Source organism: Salvelinus sp. IW2-2015, linkage group LG7 (assembly GCF_002910315.2).
Source record: "Salvelinus sp. IW2-2015 linkage group LG7, ASM291031v2, whole genome shotgun sequence".
In the NCBI taxonomy this organism is placed as follows: Eukaryota; Metazoa; Chordata; class Actinopteri; order Salmoniformes; family Salmonidae; genus Salvelinus; species Salvelinus sp. IW2-2015.
The window spans coordinates 15652415-15675233 of NC_036847.1; the positions used below are offsets into that span (position 1 = coordinate 15652415).

Here is a 22819-nt window from a genome sequence, read left to right on the forward strand (position 1 = left end):
GTATAGATTACAACACACATTCCAGTGTTCGAACTTGTAAACAAGGCTGCATGGGATTATTACGAATGCGACTCGGCGCATCCTGCCAATGTTCACGATAGGTATAACACCGGGAGCCGCTTGCTAATTTGACAGCTCCAACGCAGTTACAACTCCAACATCGCCTAAATAAAAACAATGAAACTTCTATGCAACTGTTGGTTATCGCAGGTTAAGGCAGAACTGGTTGAATCCAGCCCTAAATGTCAACCACACTACAACACAGATCTTCCACGTTACGGATTGAATCGACCCTGTGGTTTCCTCCAGGATTTAGACTATGGGAGGATACATGTTGTTGGATTCGACATTTTGAACATTGAGATATTAAATAAATGATAGGAAAGAAGCATAGAATCCAAGGAGAAAGAGACTGGGCCTCTGTAGAAAGACATATAGCTGTGGAATGTGTTGGAATGTGTTGGGGGACGGGAGCAGAGCAACAGTTGATACAGGGGAGACAGATGGACATCTGTGGACTAGGGGAAGGAGGGGTTGAGGTCAGGAGGTGAGGTCAGTTCCCCTTAAGGGAGTAATCAGGGTTTAGTATCTGGTCACCTTCTTCCTGTTGAACCATAAGATGTAAGGATTGGAGAGAGAAGGAGGAGTGTCCTAAAGTGGGATGTATATAACTGTGATGGTGAGAAATGTTTTGCTGTCTGCATACAGCTGTACAGAACCTTTGGGAAGAATTAAACTTGGTTAAAGCTTCTCTAGTGTCCGTGAGTTATTTACTCTGAAAAATAAGAACCTAACAAGGTATAGCGTGCAGTATGGCCTTAAGTGGCTTCAACACTATTAAATTGCAAACCTTGCTAGTGACCATAGCTACTGAAGAGAGCTAGTTATGCAGCTGAATGACGATGACAACAATGATGATGATAATGGCATGCTGAATCTTACCTATAACTCGGAGTTCAGTGTTGGTGAAGACCCGACCATGTTTATTCTCTGCAACACACTGGTACATCCCAATATCGGCCAGCTTCAAGCTGCTGATGGTCAGGACTCCGTTGTTCACTTGCACTCTGTCCTGAAAAAGAGACACCTGGTTTTCCATCTGAAAGTCAGAGAGAGAGCTATTGTACTCATAGTATGACAGGATGCCTTCAACAGGTTCAAACTAATGAGAGAAAAACTATGTAGGGCAGGTTACTAACACATGGCTCGGACACCAATGTATACTCCACAAGACATGCCACCAAAGGTCTCTTCACAATCTCCAAGTCAATAATAGACTATGGGAGGCACACAGTACTACATAGAGTCATGACTACATGGGACTCTATTCCACATCAGATAAAAGTAGAATCAGAATAAAAGAAACAGATAGAAATACACCTTATGGAACAGCGTGATGAGACACACAGACAGGTACAGACACACACACACACACACACAACCGCTAGCACACYCACTCTAAACACATATACCGTACACATGGAGTTTGTATTGTAGATATGTGATAGTAGAGTAATGGCCTGAGGGCACACACTTAATGTGTTGTGAAAAAATGTATGAAATGTAATGTAATATTTTACATTGTATATAACTGCCTTAATGTTGCTGGACACCAGGAAGAGCAGCTGCTGCTGGGAATCCTTAATAAATACAAATACTTGGTGACATTTTAAGGTTTGGTGTTCAAATGAAAGATGCTCCCACACACTGTGTTTGCAAAGTATAATTTATATTTATTGCTTCTCTATACTGTATACTTTAGGTTTGGTAACATTTTGTTTGAGGCCCTTTGATGAAAGGCTGAACCAAATTAAGTGTTACCTCACGACTTAAAAATGGCAAATAACGAACTGATTATTTATGAAACAGCAAATTATAAGCAGTTTATGGGCACAAAATAAGGGCTGTGCGTGGACACTTTAAATAATATTCCATGGAAACGGGTGTATTCCGTTGGAAGACCTGATCTAATTTCAGCTGTAGCCACTATTTCTCCTCGTCAGGGGGGTGGTAATTAAAATACTGCTAATTTTCTGGGGTCCTAATAGGCCCATAGGGGATTATTCTAACCCCCTCTGCTAAAAATGTTTCTGAAACCTCATCAAATGATAGTTTAAATGAACAGTCCCTGTGGAATTAATCAGGAACATAATAGACTTGCTAAATCTGGGATGACCGTCTTATTCAGAAGAGCTATTTGTTATGCAGGATCAAAAATAATATTGAGTTGATAAGACGCACGCGTGAATGCAAGTACAGAAACACACACACACACACACGCACGCACAAACACAAACAGAAAGTGGATGACATCCGCTTCTTTCCTCCTCTATTCTCTCTTTGACCTTTATGAGAATTGCCACTGCTTCCTACGCCCCTTTTATAGTCGTGTCAATTTAGTCGGGCTACACTCATTGTTCTTGCCCTTGATCTTCTCCATTGAGTGCAGCCGGTCTTTTAATGTCATTGAGAGAGCAGTTCCGGAGGGACCATCCTGCACTCTGTCTGTTGTCTGAAAGCATTACTGCTCTGCCTCTTGAAAATACAAGGCTGTCCCTTACCATCAGTGAGTGACCCTGCTGAGGGGCCCTTATGAGTCTCAGTCATGCGATGGGCGAGTGGCTGACTCAGTGTTAGAGGCTGCGAGAGGGGGCAGTGCATGCAGCACTTGGGATGGCAAAAAGCGTGAGTCTCTGTATCTCTACCAGTGTGTGTGTGTGTGTGTGTGTGTGTGTGTAGGGGTTGAGCCTCACTGTTCCATTCGGTGCCCAGCATTGTCCACTTGAACAATGTTAGATGAGTTTCTGCCTGGATTCTTAGCAGAGAAAATAAATGGAGGCATACATCTGCTTTATGGGCGTCATTAATTAAGCTTGACTATTCTCTGATTTTAGCAGTATTTTACGATGCTAGTTGAAAGGCCATTTGAGCACCTCATGTCGTATGAAATGGATTTAACGATCCCATCACTGACACTGCTAGGTGAGCAGACACAAAAAACAGCAATGATTCCAAAGTCATGTTTGTGACTTTAGAGGGCATTTGTAAAAATCGTAACACCTCGAGATGCACTCATTAATTTGTCCAGGGCTAGCTGTTGAGTGGGGAAATATGTGCATGAGAAGGTCCTCGTTTCACGAGGTGATATTTAAGTTACAGCCCTACTCAACGCCATCTACTTCCCTTGGCGTCTAGCCAAAATTAGGAACAGTCGGAGCAAAAAGAGAGACTGGGCCGGACAGATCCATTGTAATGAGGAATAACAAATGGCACCTTTCCCCTTCCTTTCCTCCAGAAGAGGCTATAAGGACACTCCTGACCTGTAAAACGACTAACCAAAATCTGAAACTGAGCCTTACCTTAACCCTAACCTTAACCAGTACCCTTAACCCTAACCCAATTTTAACTAACTCGTTTTGCAGATCACGAGTGTCCGTGTAGCCTTTTCCCTTTCCTCCCCTCTCCCACTACACCGCTGACCTTTGAGTTTGGGAAATTGATTAAATGCTGCCGCGGTTGACGGTGGCATTTAGAAAATGGTAACACCCCAGCTCATTAACACAGCCACATGTATGAAAAGTGTGGTACCTTTCCTCCGCCGACCGATATTTGGAATAGAATATGTGATTTGAAAGTCAATAAACGCTGAGGTACACCGATATACTAACAAGTGTTTTATGTGGTCCGGGATGTGTGGTGATTAACACTTGACCTTCGAATGACCCTCTCAATTGCACCCAACAATTGCACATTTGAGACTGCTCACCACCTTTGAGATACCAAACTAAGTCTACTTTAACATCAAAGTAACTTGATTCTTAAATCAACTAAATGGACACCTGTTGACTTATAAAAAAAAGTGTTTCACTGTTTAACACAGTGGAAGGTTCATTACGCAATTCCAACACTGACATTATAAGTGTCTGTGATTCACGGGATTTATCACAATAACAAACTATGCCAAATGCATGAATGTGAAATCTACTCAGTGTGATAAGGCTTCTCGTTTCCTTTCCCTGAGGAGAAGTGGCTTAATGGTAAAAACTCGAAAGAGCAGATAGGAGAGATTGAAAAACAGATTACTGTGGTGATCAGTGTTTGACGCAAGGAGAAAATTGCATCACTTTGGCTCATTCGCAAAACAAACTCACCCTGCTACACAGACATGTGGGCCTTTTTCAATTGTATGCTAAGATTCTGCAAGCTCTTCCAAATAAAATGACTATGCTATGTTCTTCCACCCATAAACAGTCATGTCATTGCTCACCATATTAGCAATGTCCTTTCTCACAAAGCAACAATATGGTCAAGTATTTGGATGAAACATTTTGCATTATGTATGAGTAAACACTTTGATTTACATTGGTCATGTCCCAGGTTCGTAGACTATAGAATTACAATTAATAAGTCTGATAGGCTTTGTCCGTTCTAGTAATTTGAGTAATTGGGTAACACCTCTTATGAATACCCTCTTCATAATGCATTAAAAGCACATTTATAATGCCTTATGAGGTATGCAAAATGCTTTATAATGCACACCATAGGTGCAACTAGCTGCTCACATTCTAATTCAACATTTTTTTTTAAAGTTAGGTCACATTGTGGTATTGCGGTATCACCTAGTGATAGTTTATCAAAAACCTGTACTGCAATAAAACAATTTTTGTTAAAGAAGTGAGACTGGCTTCCCTCCAACTCTCACAGGAAAACACTCACCTCCATCGTGTCCAGAGGCTCGCCGTTTTTCAGCCATCGGTACGAGGACTTCGGCTTGGCACTGGCCTTGCACTCCCACACCAGGGTGTCATCGATTGGCTTCTGAGCATCCTGAGGCTCCTCGATCAGGTGAGGGGGAGCTGCAAGGTCCACAGTATACTCAATGAATTAACATTGCCGGGATTCTGGATGGTGGTTAATATTGAAAATGGGTTACAGTTGTGAACATAAATCAATTAATCAACCAAGCAGGCAATTAGTTAATTAATAAAGCAACCAACCGAGCAATTCATTAATCAACTTCCCATTAACCCAAATCTGACCCCAAAAGAAGCAAAAAAACAAAAACAACAGCAATAAGAGGTTCTATAGCAGAGCCGATAATCAGCTCTTTTGTCACAACAATTTTTAATGAAAAGCTTACAGATTTGTGATTGGCTTAGGTTAGTTCATATTGACTCGACACATTATTGTGAATTACTGCTAAGTGAAGTGGATGTGAGTCTAAGGCAGCAGCATTAATGACGCTATAGGATGCCCCCATTTTCCCATTTGAAATAAAATCTATTGGAAAATGGTGGTGCATTTAAAATGGTGGTTCTTGTGTCACATAAATTACTACTGCCTTATCTTCCAGCCTGGCCTCAAAGATATATGAAGCATACTATACATATTGTTGTGCACCTCCAAGACATATGATATGTACTAATGGTCTCTAGACTCTAGTTACTTTAGACATAAATGTACTGTAAGTAGTGAGGTTGGTCGGGGAGGATGGGTGGGCCTACATCGCAACCGTCTAGCAATTCAAAGGTTGCGTGTTTGAGTCATGTCAAACTCTCAAACTCTTTTCCTAACCTTAACTTAATTCTCCTAACCTTTTACGTAAATTCTTCTAACCTTTGTCGTTATTTCACATTACCATAAATTCTCCCTGTAATTGTCCTTTTAACTGTCCTTTGTAACTGTCCTTTGTTATGACGCAACAAGCAACCTTGTCTCAGAGAAATATGTATAATACTATATGTCCTCCAAAAAGTAATATATGTTACTTCATACAATTCATATGCTATTTTACGACCGGGAAAGACATATGATTCAATACGTTATTTAAATCATATGATATTGTATGACCGCTATTCCATTCATAATGTGACCTAACGTAACGTAACATATCATACTAAATGAAGAGAAGAAATCATACGTACCAAATCATACGAAGCCCTGACACCAGGTTGTATCTTCCACAAGGATAGGGGCAGATTCATGGCCTTTGGGTTAACACATAAATACTGTACGCTGGCCAGGGGTCAAGGACACCTATTTGGTGTGTTTTTTTGTGCGTTTGTGTGTGCATGCAAGCAAGTTTGTAAACTAAGTTTCTGTTGTGTTATTTAGTAGATAACATACTGTTAGTATCCTGTGATAAATCTGAGAAAACAGACAACGACAAGAGTACTGTACCATGTCTACACAGGTTAACTTTTTATGAGCTACTAAGTTGAATCTATTATTGGAAGACTGTTCTGTACATACTCCTGAGTGATTGATATACAGTATATTGTGTTGAATCATGATAGCTGTCATATTGTCATGTTGTACTCGTCTTTCTTGCACTAACACTTGCATTTGTATTTTCTTACTAGCACTGATTTTGCTGATACTGTAGAAGTTTTATTGAAGAACGTTTTTACTCGCAATGCCTATGTGTTGTCTTATCTACCTTAGTTGATTGCACTGACTGTAAGTCACTCTGGATAAGAGCATTTGCTAAATTACCAAAATGTAAATGAAAATGTAATGTGCATAAGGAATACCTCCAACACTTTTACACCTTTCCAACATGCTTATTGTAGTGAGACTTTTTGAAGCACTTCTCTGGAGGAGACTATACTCTTCAGAGATATGTCCAAAAACTTACAATAGCACTCAATCAATCACTTAGATCTGGACTTAGTTGTCAAGAAGGACTTGGGGTGTTTTATGTTGATGATTTATCTTTGTATTTCTTATCTCCTCTAACATAGGTTTGCTGAATTCATAGTCCAAAGTGAATGTTTCTTGACAACCCTATAAGGATGAAGAACTGTTTTGCAGCTTTTTGAAAGAAATAGGGCTTTAATTCCATTATTTAAAAACAACCTTTCCTCAACTGTATTTCTTTTACAAAAGCCTACAGTATGATGAATGTACTGGGAAGAATCCAAGTCCCAACCATTGGTGAATTGAAAATGCATTACTGTATGAAGAAAATACAAAATGACAACCTCCCCAAGAATTACAAATGAGACCACCAAAGAGTAGGTAATGGAAAGGAGACACAACTGTGAGGGTACTTTTTAAGTCAATTATATCCAAAAGCAGGCCTATTCATATGTCATCCAACCTGTGAAACAGGATCTTATTTAATACATTTAATGGAACTTTGAAGGGCAATTAAGAGCGAAATTGAAAGAGAGGGCCCCATATTGTTCCTGTGCCAGCAGCAGGGGATGTTGTGCTTCAAGTCCAGATCCCCCATATTGATTATCTTATTCCTCTATACAGCTGATGGATGCCCCACAAGCTCCTGTCTATGGGAGTTCAAAAGGAGATAACTGATTTTTATCAACTGGCAAGAGGCCAGTCCGTGTAGCTGGGAGAAAAAACAGACTAAAAGCTTACAAGGACAAACAAGCCTCCACAATGCACCACTCAGAGCCGGAGAAAGTATCAAGACCACGTCAGGTTTTTGTCAAAGTACAATATGTTTCTATCTACCCACAAGTACTGGAAAATGTATTATCATATTAAATACATCTCCTTTTGAATACAAATTGGTAATTCATGATTTTATAGCCCACCCCTCTGTAAAGCCTTGTGGGGATCCTTCACTAATGCATAAACAATAAAATAATAGGCAGAAATACTGTAAAACCTTCAGAGTGGCCATTAAAAGCTTTCTCAGTAAATGGGCCATAAGTCCAGTCTGAGTACTGAAAAATCACCTGGCCCTGAAGGGATATATAAATCTCTAAGGACTCACTACAGCCTCTGTTTAGCCTCTGGCACAGCTTGTCAAGAATGAAATATGATAAAAACCTTAATTTACAACCCCATTCCACTATATGATGCAGTTATACAGCCAGTAAAGAAAAAAGTGTTGAACATTCGTAACGTGCGGGATATGCACCCAGGTCTCCCACGGAAGCAACCAACATCTTAGACCACTAGACCAAGAGGAAATTCCCTCTCAGGCCGAGGGCAGACACTGGTTTTGAAGTTTGCAGGCGGGGCTACCTCATCATGTGATCATGACCGACTCATGTCCGCTACAGATTCACAACAAATATAACTGGGAAGACATTTTACCAAAAACTATTTGCAAACTTTTTTCATCAAGCTATTAAACTTAATACTGATAATTAATTACTTTTTCAGTGAATTCTTTACAGATATGTACTGTAATATGACTGGAACAATTGTGCAACATCATCACACTGTGGATGCTATTTGCTACCTCATGATCTACAACAGTAGGAGGTAAGAGGATCGGAGTCTAATATTTTACAAATCTCTGAGAAAGTGGGAACTCAACCTTGCTGCACCAGAATTTTCATAAAAATACCTCTTATGAAAAGATGGTTTCTGAAAGAGAAGGGAAATTAAGTTGTGTAATATGACTCTATTGTTTTTTCCCCCAGTTTATTTTCGTCATAACTCTACATAAAACCCCCAGTAACTCTTACCCACCATAGAAAGAGAGCTTTCCTTTAACCGAGTTCCTCCCTTTGGAGTTTTCGGCAACACATTCGTACAGGCCTGCATCTTCCGGCTGGAAGTAGGGGATCTCGAGCACTCCGCTGGCTTTGCTCACGTCCACCTTTCGTCCAACAGCTACCCCATCCACTCTTCTCCAGCTAATGGTTGGAACTGGGCTATTTACACACAATAATAGAGAATACGGTGTACAAACCTGAATGTATCTGTTTTTGTACATGTGTTTATTTAACCAGCCAGTCGGCGTTGGACTTAAAATAGTTCATTGGCTGGAAGGATCCTTTGGAATGTGATTTGATGATAATACAACAAATTGAGGAAGGAGGCGCCGGTCTTTGAGAGGAGAAACCAGCCAGTAAATGAACTCTTCCCTGTCCAATGCTGTCTTGTCAATTAAATAAACACTGCTCTATAAATCATATCACACAGTGTGCTCAAGGCTTAACATCTGGTTGATTTTGTTTTGTGACTAGTGTGATGGAGCACAGCATGTCTGCTTAGCAGTATAGCTTCCTCCCCATCTGGGTACACTGTCCGTACAATGGCTCAAACCAGTGACCTCCGCCTCACAAACACACAACTGCCCACTTGACAACGTACTAGCAAGTTGTGCCAACAAAAACCTAGCAATTCCGCAGCACAAGTGGAGACATTTAAAGCTTTGGAATAGAGCTGGGCGATATGAACAAAAAGTAATATCATGATAAATTGGCCCATTTTGCTCAATAAAAATAAATGTTWTTTTTTTTATGCACAGTTACTTTTCATTAGTGGCAGTGCTCTAGACTAACTTTTTCCAGTGTCATTAAGAAGTAAGGCAAGAAGTTAGCTATTTCATCTAACATGTTCAGGGAATCCATGATCGATATTATTATGTGCAACATTCCAAAATAGTATCCAGAATAATCAGATTTCATTTGGGCTATTTAGAGATTAATTTGACTAGATCTTCTATAACCTATGGCCTATAGCCTATATGCTATATAATTCACCACCTGAGGAAGTGGAAACTAAAAACACATTAGCTAAATTGCTAACTCTAAAAATGATATTCTTGCTAGATAGCCATGTAATTGATCTAACGGTAAATGTAATTTCCTACAAAAACGCCTCATTGGTAGGCTTATAGGCAGAGGTGTGGACTCGAGCCACATAACATAGACTACTCAAGTCGCAAATTTGTTGACTTGAGACTCATCTTGATAGAAAAGAAAAGAACTTAAGACTTGACTTGGAGCCTCAAGACTCAACTTGAGACTGATGACTTGAAAAACTGTTAACCAACACAGGTCAAGTGAGGCAGCGGATTGCTGAACAGTATGAGGCGCAATCGTCAAATTGTAGAGAGAGGATTTCCATTAACAAATATGCAGCTCCAAAAATGGTCTGCCGATCAAGAATATAAACTCTTTACTTTGCAAGCTAACCAGTAATAGGGCATCAAGTCACAATTGCTAGCATAGGCCTTCTGGTCTTTTGGTAGGCTATGTCAAAAAGGTTAATGAACACTGCTGTTCAGAAACCAAAAAAATCGGCAGAAACGCTGTGTAGCCTAATCACTGAAAATAACCGATGTAAGCTAAATTGTTTTGATAAGAGGAAGTCTGTAATTTTTAGTTTATCGACCCAGCCCTACTGTGGAGTGAGTTTACATTATGATCTTAACTCTGTTATTCTAGTGTGATACAGATTAGGACCTACTTTCCCAGTGCAAAACACTCCAGTTTGACAGTGGAACTCTTGGCCACAGGTATGACGTCGGGAAGCTGGATTTCAATCTTTGGCTCATATTCACCCATTACACCTAAAGGAGTAGCAACAAACAGGTAACATACATAATACACATTTAATTAACAAATCATTCAAAAAGAGGCATTCCAGTTCAGGTGGGTGAGCTGCAATATTGGATAGTGTGTTTGTTTGTGGTTTGTTCGCTTATGTTATGTATTAACAAACCTCTTCACTGAAGAACACAGTAATGTAAAAAAGTATGATGTTACTGTTTGGAAATCGTTTGATGATACAACATGTGTAATGTACACCAGTGGTACACTTTGAGAGCCCTACCATCAACACGTAGCACTAAAGGGGTGGGGGGGCCTTGAATGCTACTTTTGGTGACTGTGTTGGTCACCACACAGGTGTAATTGCCCACGTCTGATGGCTCCACCATGGCAATGTACAGGTTACCCGTCTTTTGAGATACGAAGCGACGAGTGTCTTGCATCACAAAGGATGGGTACTCATTAAAGATCCAGGTGAAGGTGAGCTCTGTGGAAAGAAGGGGGAGTATAAATATATGAAGAGTTTCTTTCCAAAATGCTATGTATCCATTTTCAGATACGTTGGTAAATGAGCTATTGTTGTTCTGTTTCTTTTCACTATCTAATCATGGCATGGTGTTCAATTTGTTTAAAATCAATCACTTGATGATTTTGCTGCAAAATGCTATATATCTGCCTCACTCTCAGATATATAAGTAGTACTGCTAGGTTTTGCACAGTCAAATGTAGCACATCTAAAACATTTACAAATTATACATTTGTGACATAAATATTAAAGAACACATTTAAATAATAATTCAATAGAGTAATATGAGATCTGTATGTAAAACATTTACATTTGACATTTTAGTCATTTAGCAGATGCTCTTATCCAGAGAGAATTACAGTAAGTGCATTCATCTTAAGATAGCTAGGTGAAACAACCACATATCACAGTCAAATATACAGGATACAAACTTTCCATTACAGCTAAACCAGTGGCGGTCAATGCTGTTTAAGATTAGGGAGGACGTTTTAAAAAAAWTTTTTTTATGAAGATGGCCTTATTTCTATTACAGCATTTTGGATGACTGGCTGTCATTCATATTGCACTCACCCAGCTCAATGTACAGTAACATCAATAGCTATTCGAATTTCCCTATACTCATCATGTGGATGCTACAACCTAGCCTATAAATGAAAGTTTATAACGTAGGTGCACAGGTAGAGAAATACATTGAAGTAATCAAGGTGACAGACCATTACTTTTTCAATACTGCTTTGCACACTCTTGCCTGCATCTAGCTGATCTAGGGTGTAATCATTTGTCCAAACTGTTGCTAAACAAATTCGGGTAGATCCATCCCTGTTTAATTTCGTTTGCTTCTGTTTAAGAAAAGTTTTGCAACAGAATTGGCAGAATGAATACACCCCTGATCATCCGCACACACAATTCACTTTCATAGCAGCCATACAAACAGCATCCTCACATCTACGCGCTCTCCTTTTCTCACAGTTTCCCTTCGCTTGAGGACTTCAGTGGACAACACAACAGCTGTCTGTGACCAGGCGAAAAAACCTCTCCAAGCCAAACCTTCATACCATAACCGCTACACACAGCCTACAATGTTGTCACCATATTAGCTAACATCCTAGTCAACATAGCTACTAAAACTAACGCCTTAGTAAACCCCAATCCAATCCATGTGTACAATCACACAGTAGTACAGAAAGCCATTTAGCAGTTACACTGTGAGAACCATGAGCTTCCTAGGTTTTGCATTGAAGTCAGTGTACCCAGAGGAGTACAGAAAATAGCTGTCCTCTGGCTACACCATGGTGCTTCCCTACAGAGTGCTGTTGTCATTACAAAACATTGTGTTTTAATCAGTTATTTGGTGACATGAGAATATTTTTAGTACAGTTTTATCTAAAAAGGATAACTTTTTTAATGTTTCACTATTTTTATTTGTATGAAATTCACTGAGTAGTATAGTCCTCGCCTTCCTCCTCTGAGGATCCTCCACTGAGTCAATGTTCTTCATAGGAGGTCCTGAAGGGCTGCAGTTCCACATGCTTTTTGAGTCCTGAGTAGATCTAGCTAGCGTCATAGTGTAACGGCAGTCTATCTCTTCCTACTCTTCGGACGAGGAGAGGCGAGAAGGATCGGAGGACCAATATGCAGTGGTAAGTTTCCATGATTTTAATATCAAATCAAATCAAATTTTATTAGTCACATACACATGGTTAGCAGATGTTAATGCGAGTGTAGCGAAATGCTTGTGCTTCTAGTTCCGACAATGCAGTAATAACCAACAGTAATCTAACCTAACAATTCCACAACTACTACCTTACACACACACACAAGTGTAAAGGGATAAAGAATATGTACATAAAGATATATGAATGAGTGGTGGTACAGAACGGCATGGCAGATGCAGTAGATGGTATAGAGTACGGTATATACATATGAGATGAGTACTGTAGGGTATGTAAACATAAAGTGGCATAGTTTAAAGTGGCTAGTGTACATGTATTACATAAAGATGGCAAATGCAGTAGATGATATAGAGTACAGTATATACAATGAGATGGGTAATGTAGGGTATGTAAACATTGTATTAAGTGGCATTGTTTAAAGTGGCTAGTGGTACATTTTTACATAATTTCCATCAATTCCCATTTTTAAAGTGGCTGGAGTTGAGTCAGTTAGTTGGCAGCGGCCGCTAAATGTTATGGGGCTGTTTAACAGTCTGATGGCCTGAGATAGAAGCTGTTTTTCAGTCTCTCGGTCCCTGCTTTGATGCACCTGTACTGACCTCGCCTTCTGGATGATAGCGGGGTGAACAGGCAGTGGCTTGGGTGGTTGTTTGTCTTGATGATCTTTATGCCTTCCTGTGACATCGGGTGGTGTAGGTGTCGTGAGGGCAGGTAGTTTGCCCCTGGTGATGCGTTCTGCAGACCTCACTACCCTCTGGGAAGCCTTACGGTTGTGGGCGGAGCAGTTGCCGTACCAGCGGTGATACAGCCCGACAGGATGCTCTCGATTGTGCATCTGTAGAAGTTTGTGAGTGCTTTTGTGACAAGCCGAATTTCTTCAGCCTCCTGAGGTTGAAGAGGCGCTGCTGCGCCTTCTTCACAACGCTGTCGTGTGTGTGACCAATTCAGTTTGCCGTGATGTGTACACCGAGGAACTTAAAACTTTCCACCTTCTCCACTACTGACCGTCGATGTGGATAGGGGGTGCTCCCTCTGCTGTTTCCTGAAGTCCACAATCATCTCCTTTGTTTTGTTGACGTTGAGTGTGAGGTTATTTCCTGACACCACACTCCAGCCCTCACCTCCTCCCTGTAGGCCGTTCTCGTGTTTGGTAATCAAGCCTACCACTGTAGTGTCATCCGCAAACTTGATGATTGAGTTGGAGGCGTGCATGGCCACGCAGTCGTGGGTGAACAGGGAGTACAGGAGAGGGCTCAGACGCACCCTTGTGGGCCCCAGTGTTGAGGAGTCAAGCGGGGTGGAGATGTTGTTACCTACCCTCACCACCTGGGGCGGCCCGTCAGGAAGTCCAGGACCCAGTTGCACAGGGCGGGTCGAGACCCAGGGTCTCGAGCTTGATGACGGTTTGGAGGGTACTATGGTGTTAAATGCTGACTGTAATCGATGAACAGCATTCTCACATGGGTATTCCTCTTGTCCAGATGGTTAGGGCAGTGTGCAGTGTGTTGCGATTGCGTCGTCTGTGGACTCTATTGGGTCGGTAAGCAAATTGGAGTGGGTCTTAGGGTCCGGTAGGGTGGAGGTGATATGGTCCTTGACTAGTCTCTCAAAGCACTTCATGATGACGGAAGTGAGTGCTACGGGGCGGTAGTCGTTTAGCTCAGTTACCTTAGCTTTCTTGGGAACAGGAACAATGGTGGCCCTCTTGAAGCATGTGGAACAGCAGACTGGATAAGGATTGATTGAATATGTCCGTAAACACACCAGCCAGCTGGTCTGCGCATGCTCTGAGGACCGGCTGGGAATGCCGTCTGGCCTGCAGCCTTGCGAGGGTTAACACGTTTAAATGTTTTACTCACCTGGCTGCAGTGAAGGAGACCGCAGGTTTTGGTAGGGGGCCGTGTCAGTGGCACTGTATTGTCCTCAAAGCGGGCAAAAAAGTTGTTTAGCCTGTTTCTGCCTTTTCTGTTTGTAGGCTGGAATCAACAAAAAGGAGTCGTGGTCAGCTTTTCCGAAAGGGGGGCGGGGGAGGCCTTATAAGCGTCGCGGAAATGTAGTGTAACAAGGTCTAGGTTTTTCCAGCCCTGGTAGCACAATCGATATGCTGATAGAATTTAGGGAGTTTGTTTTTAGATTAGCCTTGTTAAAATCCCCAGCTACGATGAATGCAGCCTCAGGGTGTGTGGTTTCCAGTTTACAAAGAGTCAGATAAAGTTCGTTCAGGGCAATCGATGTGTCTGCTTGGGGGGAATATATACGGCTGTGATTATGATTGAAGAGAATTCCCTTGGTAGATAATGCGGTCGACATTTGATTGTGAGGAGTTCTAGATCAGGTGAACAGAATGACTTGAGTTCCTGTGTGTTTATTGATGATCACACCACTTCTCGTTAATCATAAGGCATACCCCCCGCCCCTCTTCTTACCGGAAAGATGTTTGTTTCTGTCGGCGCGATGCATGAAGAAACCAGCGGCTGCACCGACTCCGTTAGCGTCCCTTGAGTTAGCCATGTTTCCGTGAAGCAGAGCACGTTGCAATTCCTGATGTCTCTCTGGAATGCTACCCGTGCTCGGATTTCATCAACCTTATTGTCAAGAGACTGGACATTGGCGAGTAGTATGCTAGAGTGGAGCGCGATGTGCCCGTCTCCGAAGCCTGACCACGAGACCGCCTCGTTTGCCTTTTCGGCGTCGCACAGGTCGCCGGCTGGGATCAGATCCATTGTATTGGGTGGAAGGCAAAAACACTGGATCCGTTTCGGAAAGTCATATTCCTGGTAGGAACGATGATGAGTTGACGTTAATCGTATATTCAGTAGTTCCTCCCGACTATATGTAATGAAACCTAAGATTACCTGGTACCGAGTAAGAAAAACACGTAAAAAACAAAATACTGCATATTTTCCAAGGAACGCGAAGCGAGGCGGCCATCTCTTTTCGGCGCCACGAATATCCACGAAAACAAGATACAATACAAAATAACAAAGAACTACCTACAGTCCCGTGTGGCACAAACACTGACACAGGAAACAAACACCCACAAACCAAACGTGAAACCCAGGCTGCCTAAGTATGATTCTCAATCAGGGACAACGATTGACAGCTGCCTCTGATTGAGAATCATACCAGGCCGAACACAAAAACCCCAACATAGAAAAACACACATAGACAACCCACCCCAACTCACGCCCTGACCCTACTAAATAAAGATAAAACAAAGGAAATAAAGGTCAGACCGTGACACATAGTATACCCCTCAGGATAGTTTGCTCTGGACCAAGTTGTTTCCCTGTCCCAAAAGCAATCATTCCTGTTGGTAAAGCCTGTTTAATAGATGACTCTGCAGTGTAGTATTGGGAATAATTGTGAAACGAGTTGTGCTCTCATTGAATTAATGAGTGGAAGGGTATCAAATACATCAAACACATAGTTTCCATGTGTTTGATGCCATTACATTTGCTCCGTTCCAGACATTATTATGAGCCGTCCTGCCCTCAGAAGCCTCCTGTGATGTACAGGGATGAGTTCCATTGTAGTGATTGCTTGACTATTATTCTGAGAGTGGTATGTAAGTACGGCAAAAGTTAAAGTATGTAATTATTGCATTGACATTCATCAATAAACAATTGCATTGTTTATATTACACACCATGTATTCTGTACATACAATTGTTGACATAAGCACATTACTATTGATAAACCTTTTATGTAATGCTTATGATTGCATCCCAATACTATTACAGTAGGCCTACGCATTGAAATGTAGATATGTAGCTACTGTAGGTACCCACTAAACTGCATAGATAAATAGATAAATACACATTTGTAATATAGGGCCCCCTTTGAACAGCACCTTGGTATACATGACTTGTAGCATCAAAGACTTATTGGTTTGATACATGTACATCTGCTGCAGAGACACAAGAGAAAGATCTTCTTCACCTATTAATAATACATTCAGTGTTCATCCTGACAAGCCTATGCATTTTTTATGTTTGTTTTTGAAACAACATCATCCAAACATGCGAGGGGGTGACAAACAGGAATAAGAGGAACAAAAAGGTTACTAATTGACTGGTTAAAGTTGAGTAATGATCCCGGAAACAGGAAGCAGGAGCAGTATACTGAATCACTCCAGAACTTCTGTGGTTGGTCAATAATGTGCCGTGGACTGACATGGATTGACAGGTTTTCCTTTGTTGTTCCATTTAGCTGATGTATTATGAAAAGCGGCTTCAATTTCCTTTAAATGGTTAGAGGGTGGAGAAATATAAAACTGCAGGTACTGCTTGTACTTGGTTGCACAGCCTTTGGACACAACCTGGTCTCATTGCCAGCAGCATACCACCCTGCATACCACTGCTGGCTTGCTTCTGAAGCTAAGCAGGGTTGGTCCTGGTCAGTCCCTGGATGGGAGACCAGGTGCTGCTGGAAGTGGTGTTGGAGGGCCAGTAGGAGGCACTCTTTCCTCTGGTCTAAACAAAGATCCCAATGCCCCAGGGCAGTGATTGGGGACACTGCTCTGTGTAGGGTGCTGTCTTTTGGATGGGACGTTAAACGGGTGTCCTGACTCTCTGAGGTCATTAAAGATCCCATGGCACTTATCGTAAGAGTAGGGGTGTTAACCCCGGTGTCCTGGCTAAATTCCCAATCTGGCCCTCAACCATCACGGTCACCTAATAATCCCCAGTTTACAATTGGCTCATTCATCCCCCTGTAACTATTCCCCAGGTCGTTGCTGCAAATGAGAATGTGTTCTCAGTCAACTTACCTGGTAAAATAAATAAATAAAATAAAAATAGTGTGATATGTTACATTTCATATCAGCATTTTGTATTATTCTGTACGTAAATCCAAGACACTCTATTTTTGTTGCATTTCATATGGTATGTATTAATTTGTGGATGTCCATCACCCATGATATGTTACGAATTACAATTCATATTATATTTTACAAATTTGAAAAACGTAGAATGTTACGAATTTTCAAAACATACTATGTTACGTATTTGCGAAACTTATGATATGTTACAAATTCTAGCTAGGTTAGGTTGCTAGATGGCTAACGTTAGCTAGGCTAGGTGTTAGGGGTTAAGGTTAGGGTTATGTTTATGAGTTAGGTTAAAGGGTTACGGTTAGGGTTAGGGCAAGGTTTAGCTAAAAGGGTTAAGGCTTAGGGGGAGGGTTAGCTAACATGCTAATTAGTTGCAAAGTAGCTTATAAGTAGTAAGTAGTTGAAAAGTTGCTAATTAGCTCAAATTGACCATGATGAGATTCAAACTCGCAATCTTTCGGTTGCTAGACGTTCGCATTACATACCTACCCATCCATCCACCCTGACCGACCAACCGACCAACCAACCACACACCCTACTTTTGTTTTTGCCTTAAGTAACCATCTGTCATATGTAATTATACCAAACAACTGAGACTCAGTTGAAGGTTATGGGGGAGGTTCGATAAGAGACTCAGTTGTTGGACACTGGGTTGAACATTGCACTCCAAAACAACTTGATAATCTGCTAATTTCATGATGTCTTGCACAGGTTCAAGGTCCCCCTGTACCAGAGCCAGCAAAGCAACCCCACAGCATTGTTATTTAAAAAAAAWWTTTTTATTGAATGTTTAAAACATACAATATACTTGCAGTGAAGCCGCTCAACAACTGCATCACATTAATCATCTAACAGACTCCCATCCAGAGCGATACACAGAAGCAACCAGGGTCAACGCCCTGCTCAAGGGCACGTTGACAGATCTCCCACAAGGTCAAAAACGGGGACCCGAACCAGCGATCCATCAGCCACCGGCCCAAGCTCCCAACCGCCAGCCCTCCAAGATCCCCCCCCCCCACAGTTCTCTAAGAGCTGCCCCTCAACCATCCGAGACCCCTCCACAGTCCTCCCCACTGAGAAAATGTAATAATAATTCCATTCCCCACCCCAACACCCCCCCCCCAATGCACCAACAACCAACAAATGAACAAAAGAGAAAAAAGAGAAAGACAAAGGAAAACAGAAAACAACATAGCAAAAAACAACAAAGACATCAAGGACAACAAAAATCATAACAGCAAGGCCAGCTGAATATGTTTGAGTGCATGTATGGCACTATTTACCTGTGTGTGTGTCCGTGTATGTGCACATGTGTGCATTTGAATGAGAGTGTGTGTATATGCATGTGTACAAACACCTGCACGGCATCAGCCTCAAGCAAACCGGCATTAGCTGTAAAAACACTGCCCCTCAGTGTCATTCAAACTTACTTTTTGTTATGTTATACTTTAATCTTTGACCTTCATTCTATCCCCCGCCCAGCACCTCCACTCCCACTTGTCTCCAATTCCACATCCCAACCCTCAGCTTCCCTCAGCCACTCCCACCTATCTCTGCTGGCCACCTTCTTCGGATTTCTATGCACCATACATCTTTCAAATATGCTGTGATGTTTAACTTCTTATGGATGAGGGGCAGTATTGAGTAGCTTGGATGAATAAGGTGCCCAGAGTAAACTGCCTGCTACTCAGGCCCAGAAGCTAAGATATGCATATTATTAGTAGATTTGGATAGAAATCACTCTGATGTTTCTAAAACTGTTTGAATGATGTCTGTGAGTATAACAGAACTCATATGGCAGGCAAAAACCTGAGACAAAATCCAACCAGGAAGTGGGAAATCTGAGGTTTGTAGGTTTTCAAGTCTTTGCCTATCCAATATACAATGGAAATTTGGTCCGATTGCACTTCCTAAGGCTTCCACTAGATGTCAACAGTCTTTAGAACCTTGATTCAGGCTTCTACTGTGAAGGGGGAGAGAATAAGAGCTGTTTCAATCAGGTGTCTGGCAGAATGCCATGAGCTCAGTCAGGCGTGCGCCCATGAGAGTTAGCTGCGTTCCTTTTCCTTTCTAAAGACAAAGGAATTGTCCGGTTGAAACATTATTGAAGATTTATGTTAAAAACATCCTAAAGATTGATTCTAATCATCGTTTGACATGTTTCTACGAACTGTAATATAACTTTTTTGACTTTTCGTCTGGACTAAGTGTGCCTGCGCCTCATGAATGTGGATTTGTGAACTAAACTCGCAAAAAGAAAGGAGGTATTTGGACATAAATGATGGACTTTATCGAACAAAACAAACATTTATTGTGGAACTGGGATTCATGGGAGTGCATTCTGATGAAGATCATCAAAGTGAATATTTATAATGCTATTTCTGACTTCTGTTGACTCCACAACATGGCGGGTATCTGTATGGCTTATTTTGGTGTCTGAGCGCTGTACTCAGATTATAGCATGGTGTGCTTTTTCCGTAAAGCTTTTTTGAAATCTGACACAGTGGTTGCATTAAGCAGAAGTATATCTTTAATTCCATGTATAACACTTGTATTTTCATCAACATTTATGATGAGTATTTCTGTAAATTGATGTGGCTCTCTGCAAAATCACCGGATGTTTTGGAAGCAAAACATTTTCTGAACATAACGCGCCAATGTAAACTGCGATTTTTGGATATAAATATGAACTTTTTCGTACAAAACATACATGTATTGTGTAACATGAAGTCCTATGAGTGTCATCTGATGAAGATCATCAAAGGTTAGTGATTAATTTGATCTCTATTTCTGCTTTTTGTGACTCCTCTCTTTGGCTGAAAAAATTGCTGTGTTTTTCCGTGACTAGGTGCTGACCTAACATAATCGCATTGTATGCTTTCGCTGAAAAGCCTATTTGAAATCGGACACTGTGGTGGGATTAACAACAAGTTTATCTTTAAAATGGTGTATAATACTTGTATGTTTGAGGAATTTCAATTATGAGATTTCTGTTGTTTGAATTTGTCGCCCTGCACTTTCACTGGCTGTTGTCAAATCGATCCCGTTAACGGGATTTCATCCGTAAGGAGTTACCAAAACATTTCAATCTACAGTGTTCGTCATTTAAGTGTGAACCACTGGTACCATTAATGCTAGTTAGTGCTAGTTGTACCACCATCTTTGAGAAGCATTTGATAGCCTTCAATAGTGGCTGTTCTAGAGAATTTAAAACCTTTTTTTGTAAGAACATAGTATATGTGACTGATTTTAAGAAATTTTGCTTAATTAATTTGCTTAATATTATGGTGTTTCTATTCCAAGAAAAACTAAAAACCCATTGGGTTTCCGTTAGGATGGAACAGAAAATATGGCGCTGTAAAATGTGACGGTTGGGAGTAGGCTACAGTACTTACGCTTTAGCTAAAGAATCCCTGTGTCATGCGGGAGACTGGGGTTCAATTCCCCGATGGGGAGGAAGGAGTAGGCCATCCTTGTAAATAAGAATTTGCTCTTAACTGACTTGCCTAGTTAAATAAAGGTTACACCAAGAGCATAACATTTCTACAACCAAATTGTATAATTGTAGTCTAACCAATACCCAAACCAATTCAGTCAAAATAAAATCTCATTGATTTATCAAGATCAGTCCCCATGCATGTCTGGTGCTGAAATAGAAGCAATAGGATTTGAAGAAACTAACTTCAATATGCTCTTTAAAAAAATAAGACCTACACCACTTTTAACAGCACATTACTCAACACTAGTAAGACTCATGTTGCCTACAGTATATCGAGAAATATGACGTGACTCTCCGCCAATAATTACATATAGAGGATTGGAGGATTCTAAATTAAAACCAAAAGCACCCAGCTGTGCCACTGGGGAGGCCCCATCCACAAAGTATCAAAATACAGAGAGGTGTTGGTAAAGGTATATTGTCCTGCTAATAGCCCATAATTGGCTATTATAATACTATACATGGTGTCCAGGTCAAGATAACCAAAACATTTATTTATTAAAGACAATCAGAAAGAATGTTGGTACTTATTTATTTTGATCCAAAGCCATGAATGAGTGAGTCACTCAGCTTTATGTAGGTGCCGCTATATAACTGTGCCATCAACTTGATAATATATAACAATATTTTGGAGGTTATTTAGTTTTCAAAAAAACGAAGGTGAGAGATTGTAATCTGAATAAAGGCCAAAATAATATTTGTAAAGGCCAAAACATGTATTTCTGTTTTTAGAGGGAGAGAAACGCTGGGCCAATTGTGCAATGCCCTATGGGACTCCCAATCACGGTCGGATGTGATACAGCCAACCTAACTAAGAAATACATTTGACGATAGAATTCTCCCCCGACCCTCCTTCTAGGCAAGTCTATTGTCCAGCTACTGTACTGTACCTGCTAATAACCATAATAGTGTTGTACAACGTCACCGTGTATGTTTGAAAGAGTATTTTCCAGTAAGCAAAATTTTGTTTACCTTCATTAGACAACTTTGTTCCAATATTTCTGTAATTCAGTGATATTTATTCCCACAGTAATTTGTGGATCCATAACTAAATAAACATCAGCATTTTGAAAGAGTATTGTTGGGTTCTGACAATATGAAATATACTTATTCATGTCACTGAGGAAGTAATGTATAACATTTACATTATGTCAGGATATGTTATTGTTAGCCATCAGGGATCCTATGGGAGGGATCCTCTGGGAGGAGAAGAGACACAGTATGGTACCAATCAACATGACAGCCTTGAGTTGGGGAGGAGTGAGTACTTTGGGGTAGAGGTCAGGTCAGATGAAGTGAGGAAGAACAGATATCACTAAGGTTCTGTCTAGCAACAGCGATGCATTGGCTGTTCAGATGGTACAAGGAGACTCAGCCTAGGAGAAAGGGTTAAATATCAGTGCTTGTGTGAAAAATGCCTTTGTCTGATGCAGCTGTATTGACCCAATAGGCGAATAAACTTGGTTTAAGTTTTCATAGTGTCCGTCGAGTTCTTACTCTGATGATTAGAACCTAACAGTTGGAGCTGCGAGCAGGGTTCACCACGATTTGCAGTCGAACTAGAGATTCTGAATCAGTGAAACAGAAACAAGGTAGGCACAGTTCCTACACCTGTTACCACTAGTTTTGACATTTTGGGGAGATGAGAGTCGTAGGCTGAACTAATTATAGGATACGGACCTAGAAAGCCTGAGCTTATTCAGTAGTCCCATTGTATTACGACCGGTCACAGCTTTGTGGTATATGGTTAGTCCCGGGAAGGTAAGCCTGAACAGGTTGATACCTGTAAAGGGTAAGTCCTAGGGGGTAAATCCTGTGTAGGTTGGTTCCTGCTAGTACCATAAAGTATATGGTAAGTCCCGGAAGGTAAGCCCAAACAGGTTGGTACCTGTATAGGGTAAGTCCTAGGGGGTAAATCCCGAATGGGTTAGTTCATGTGACTACTATAAGTATAGGGTAAGTCCCGGAAGGTAAGCCCAAACAGGTTGGTACCTGTATAGGGTAAGTCCTAGGGGGTAAATCCCGAGTG

The 22819-nt window shown here is 41.1% G+C and overlaps 1 protein-coding gene across 2 annotated transcripts in view; it reads right to left on the minus strand.

Annotated features, from left to right (window-relative positions):
- The window catches only part of cntn3a.1 (contactin 3a, tandem duplicate 1), a 107782-nt gene that overhangs the window by 29253 nt on the left and 55710 nt on the right, over positions 1–22819 (minus strand). The window contains exons 6-10 of one of the 2 annotated variants that reach the window (XM_023991132.1): positions 10543–10746; positions 10177–10279; positions 8449–8633; positions 4717–4856; positions 943–1072 (exon numbers count right to left, since the gene is read on the minus strand). In XM_023991132.1, coding sequence (XP_023846900.1) covers positions 943–1072; positions 4717–4856; positions 8449–8633; positions 10177–10279; positions 10543–10746 — 762 coding nt within the window. Of the gene's footprint in view, positions 1–942; positions 1100–4716; positions 4857–8448; positions 8634–10176; positions 10280–10542; positions 10747–22819 lie in introns of both variants that reach the window. The other variant, XM_023991131.1, reaches the window with a different exon arrangement.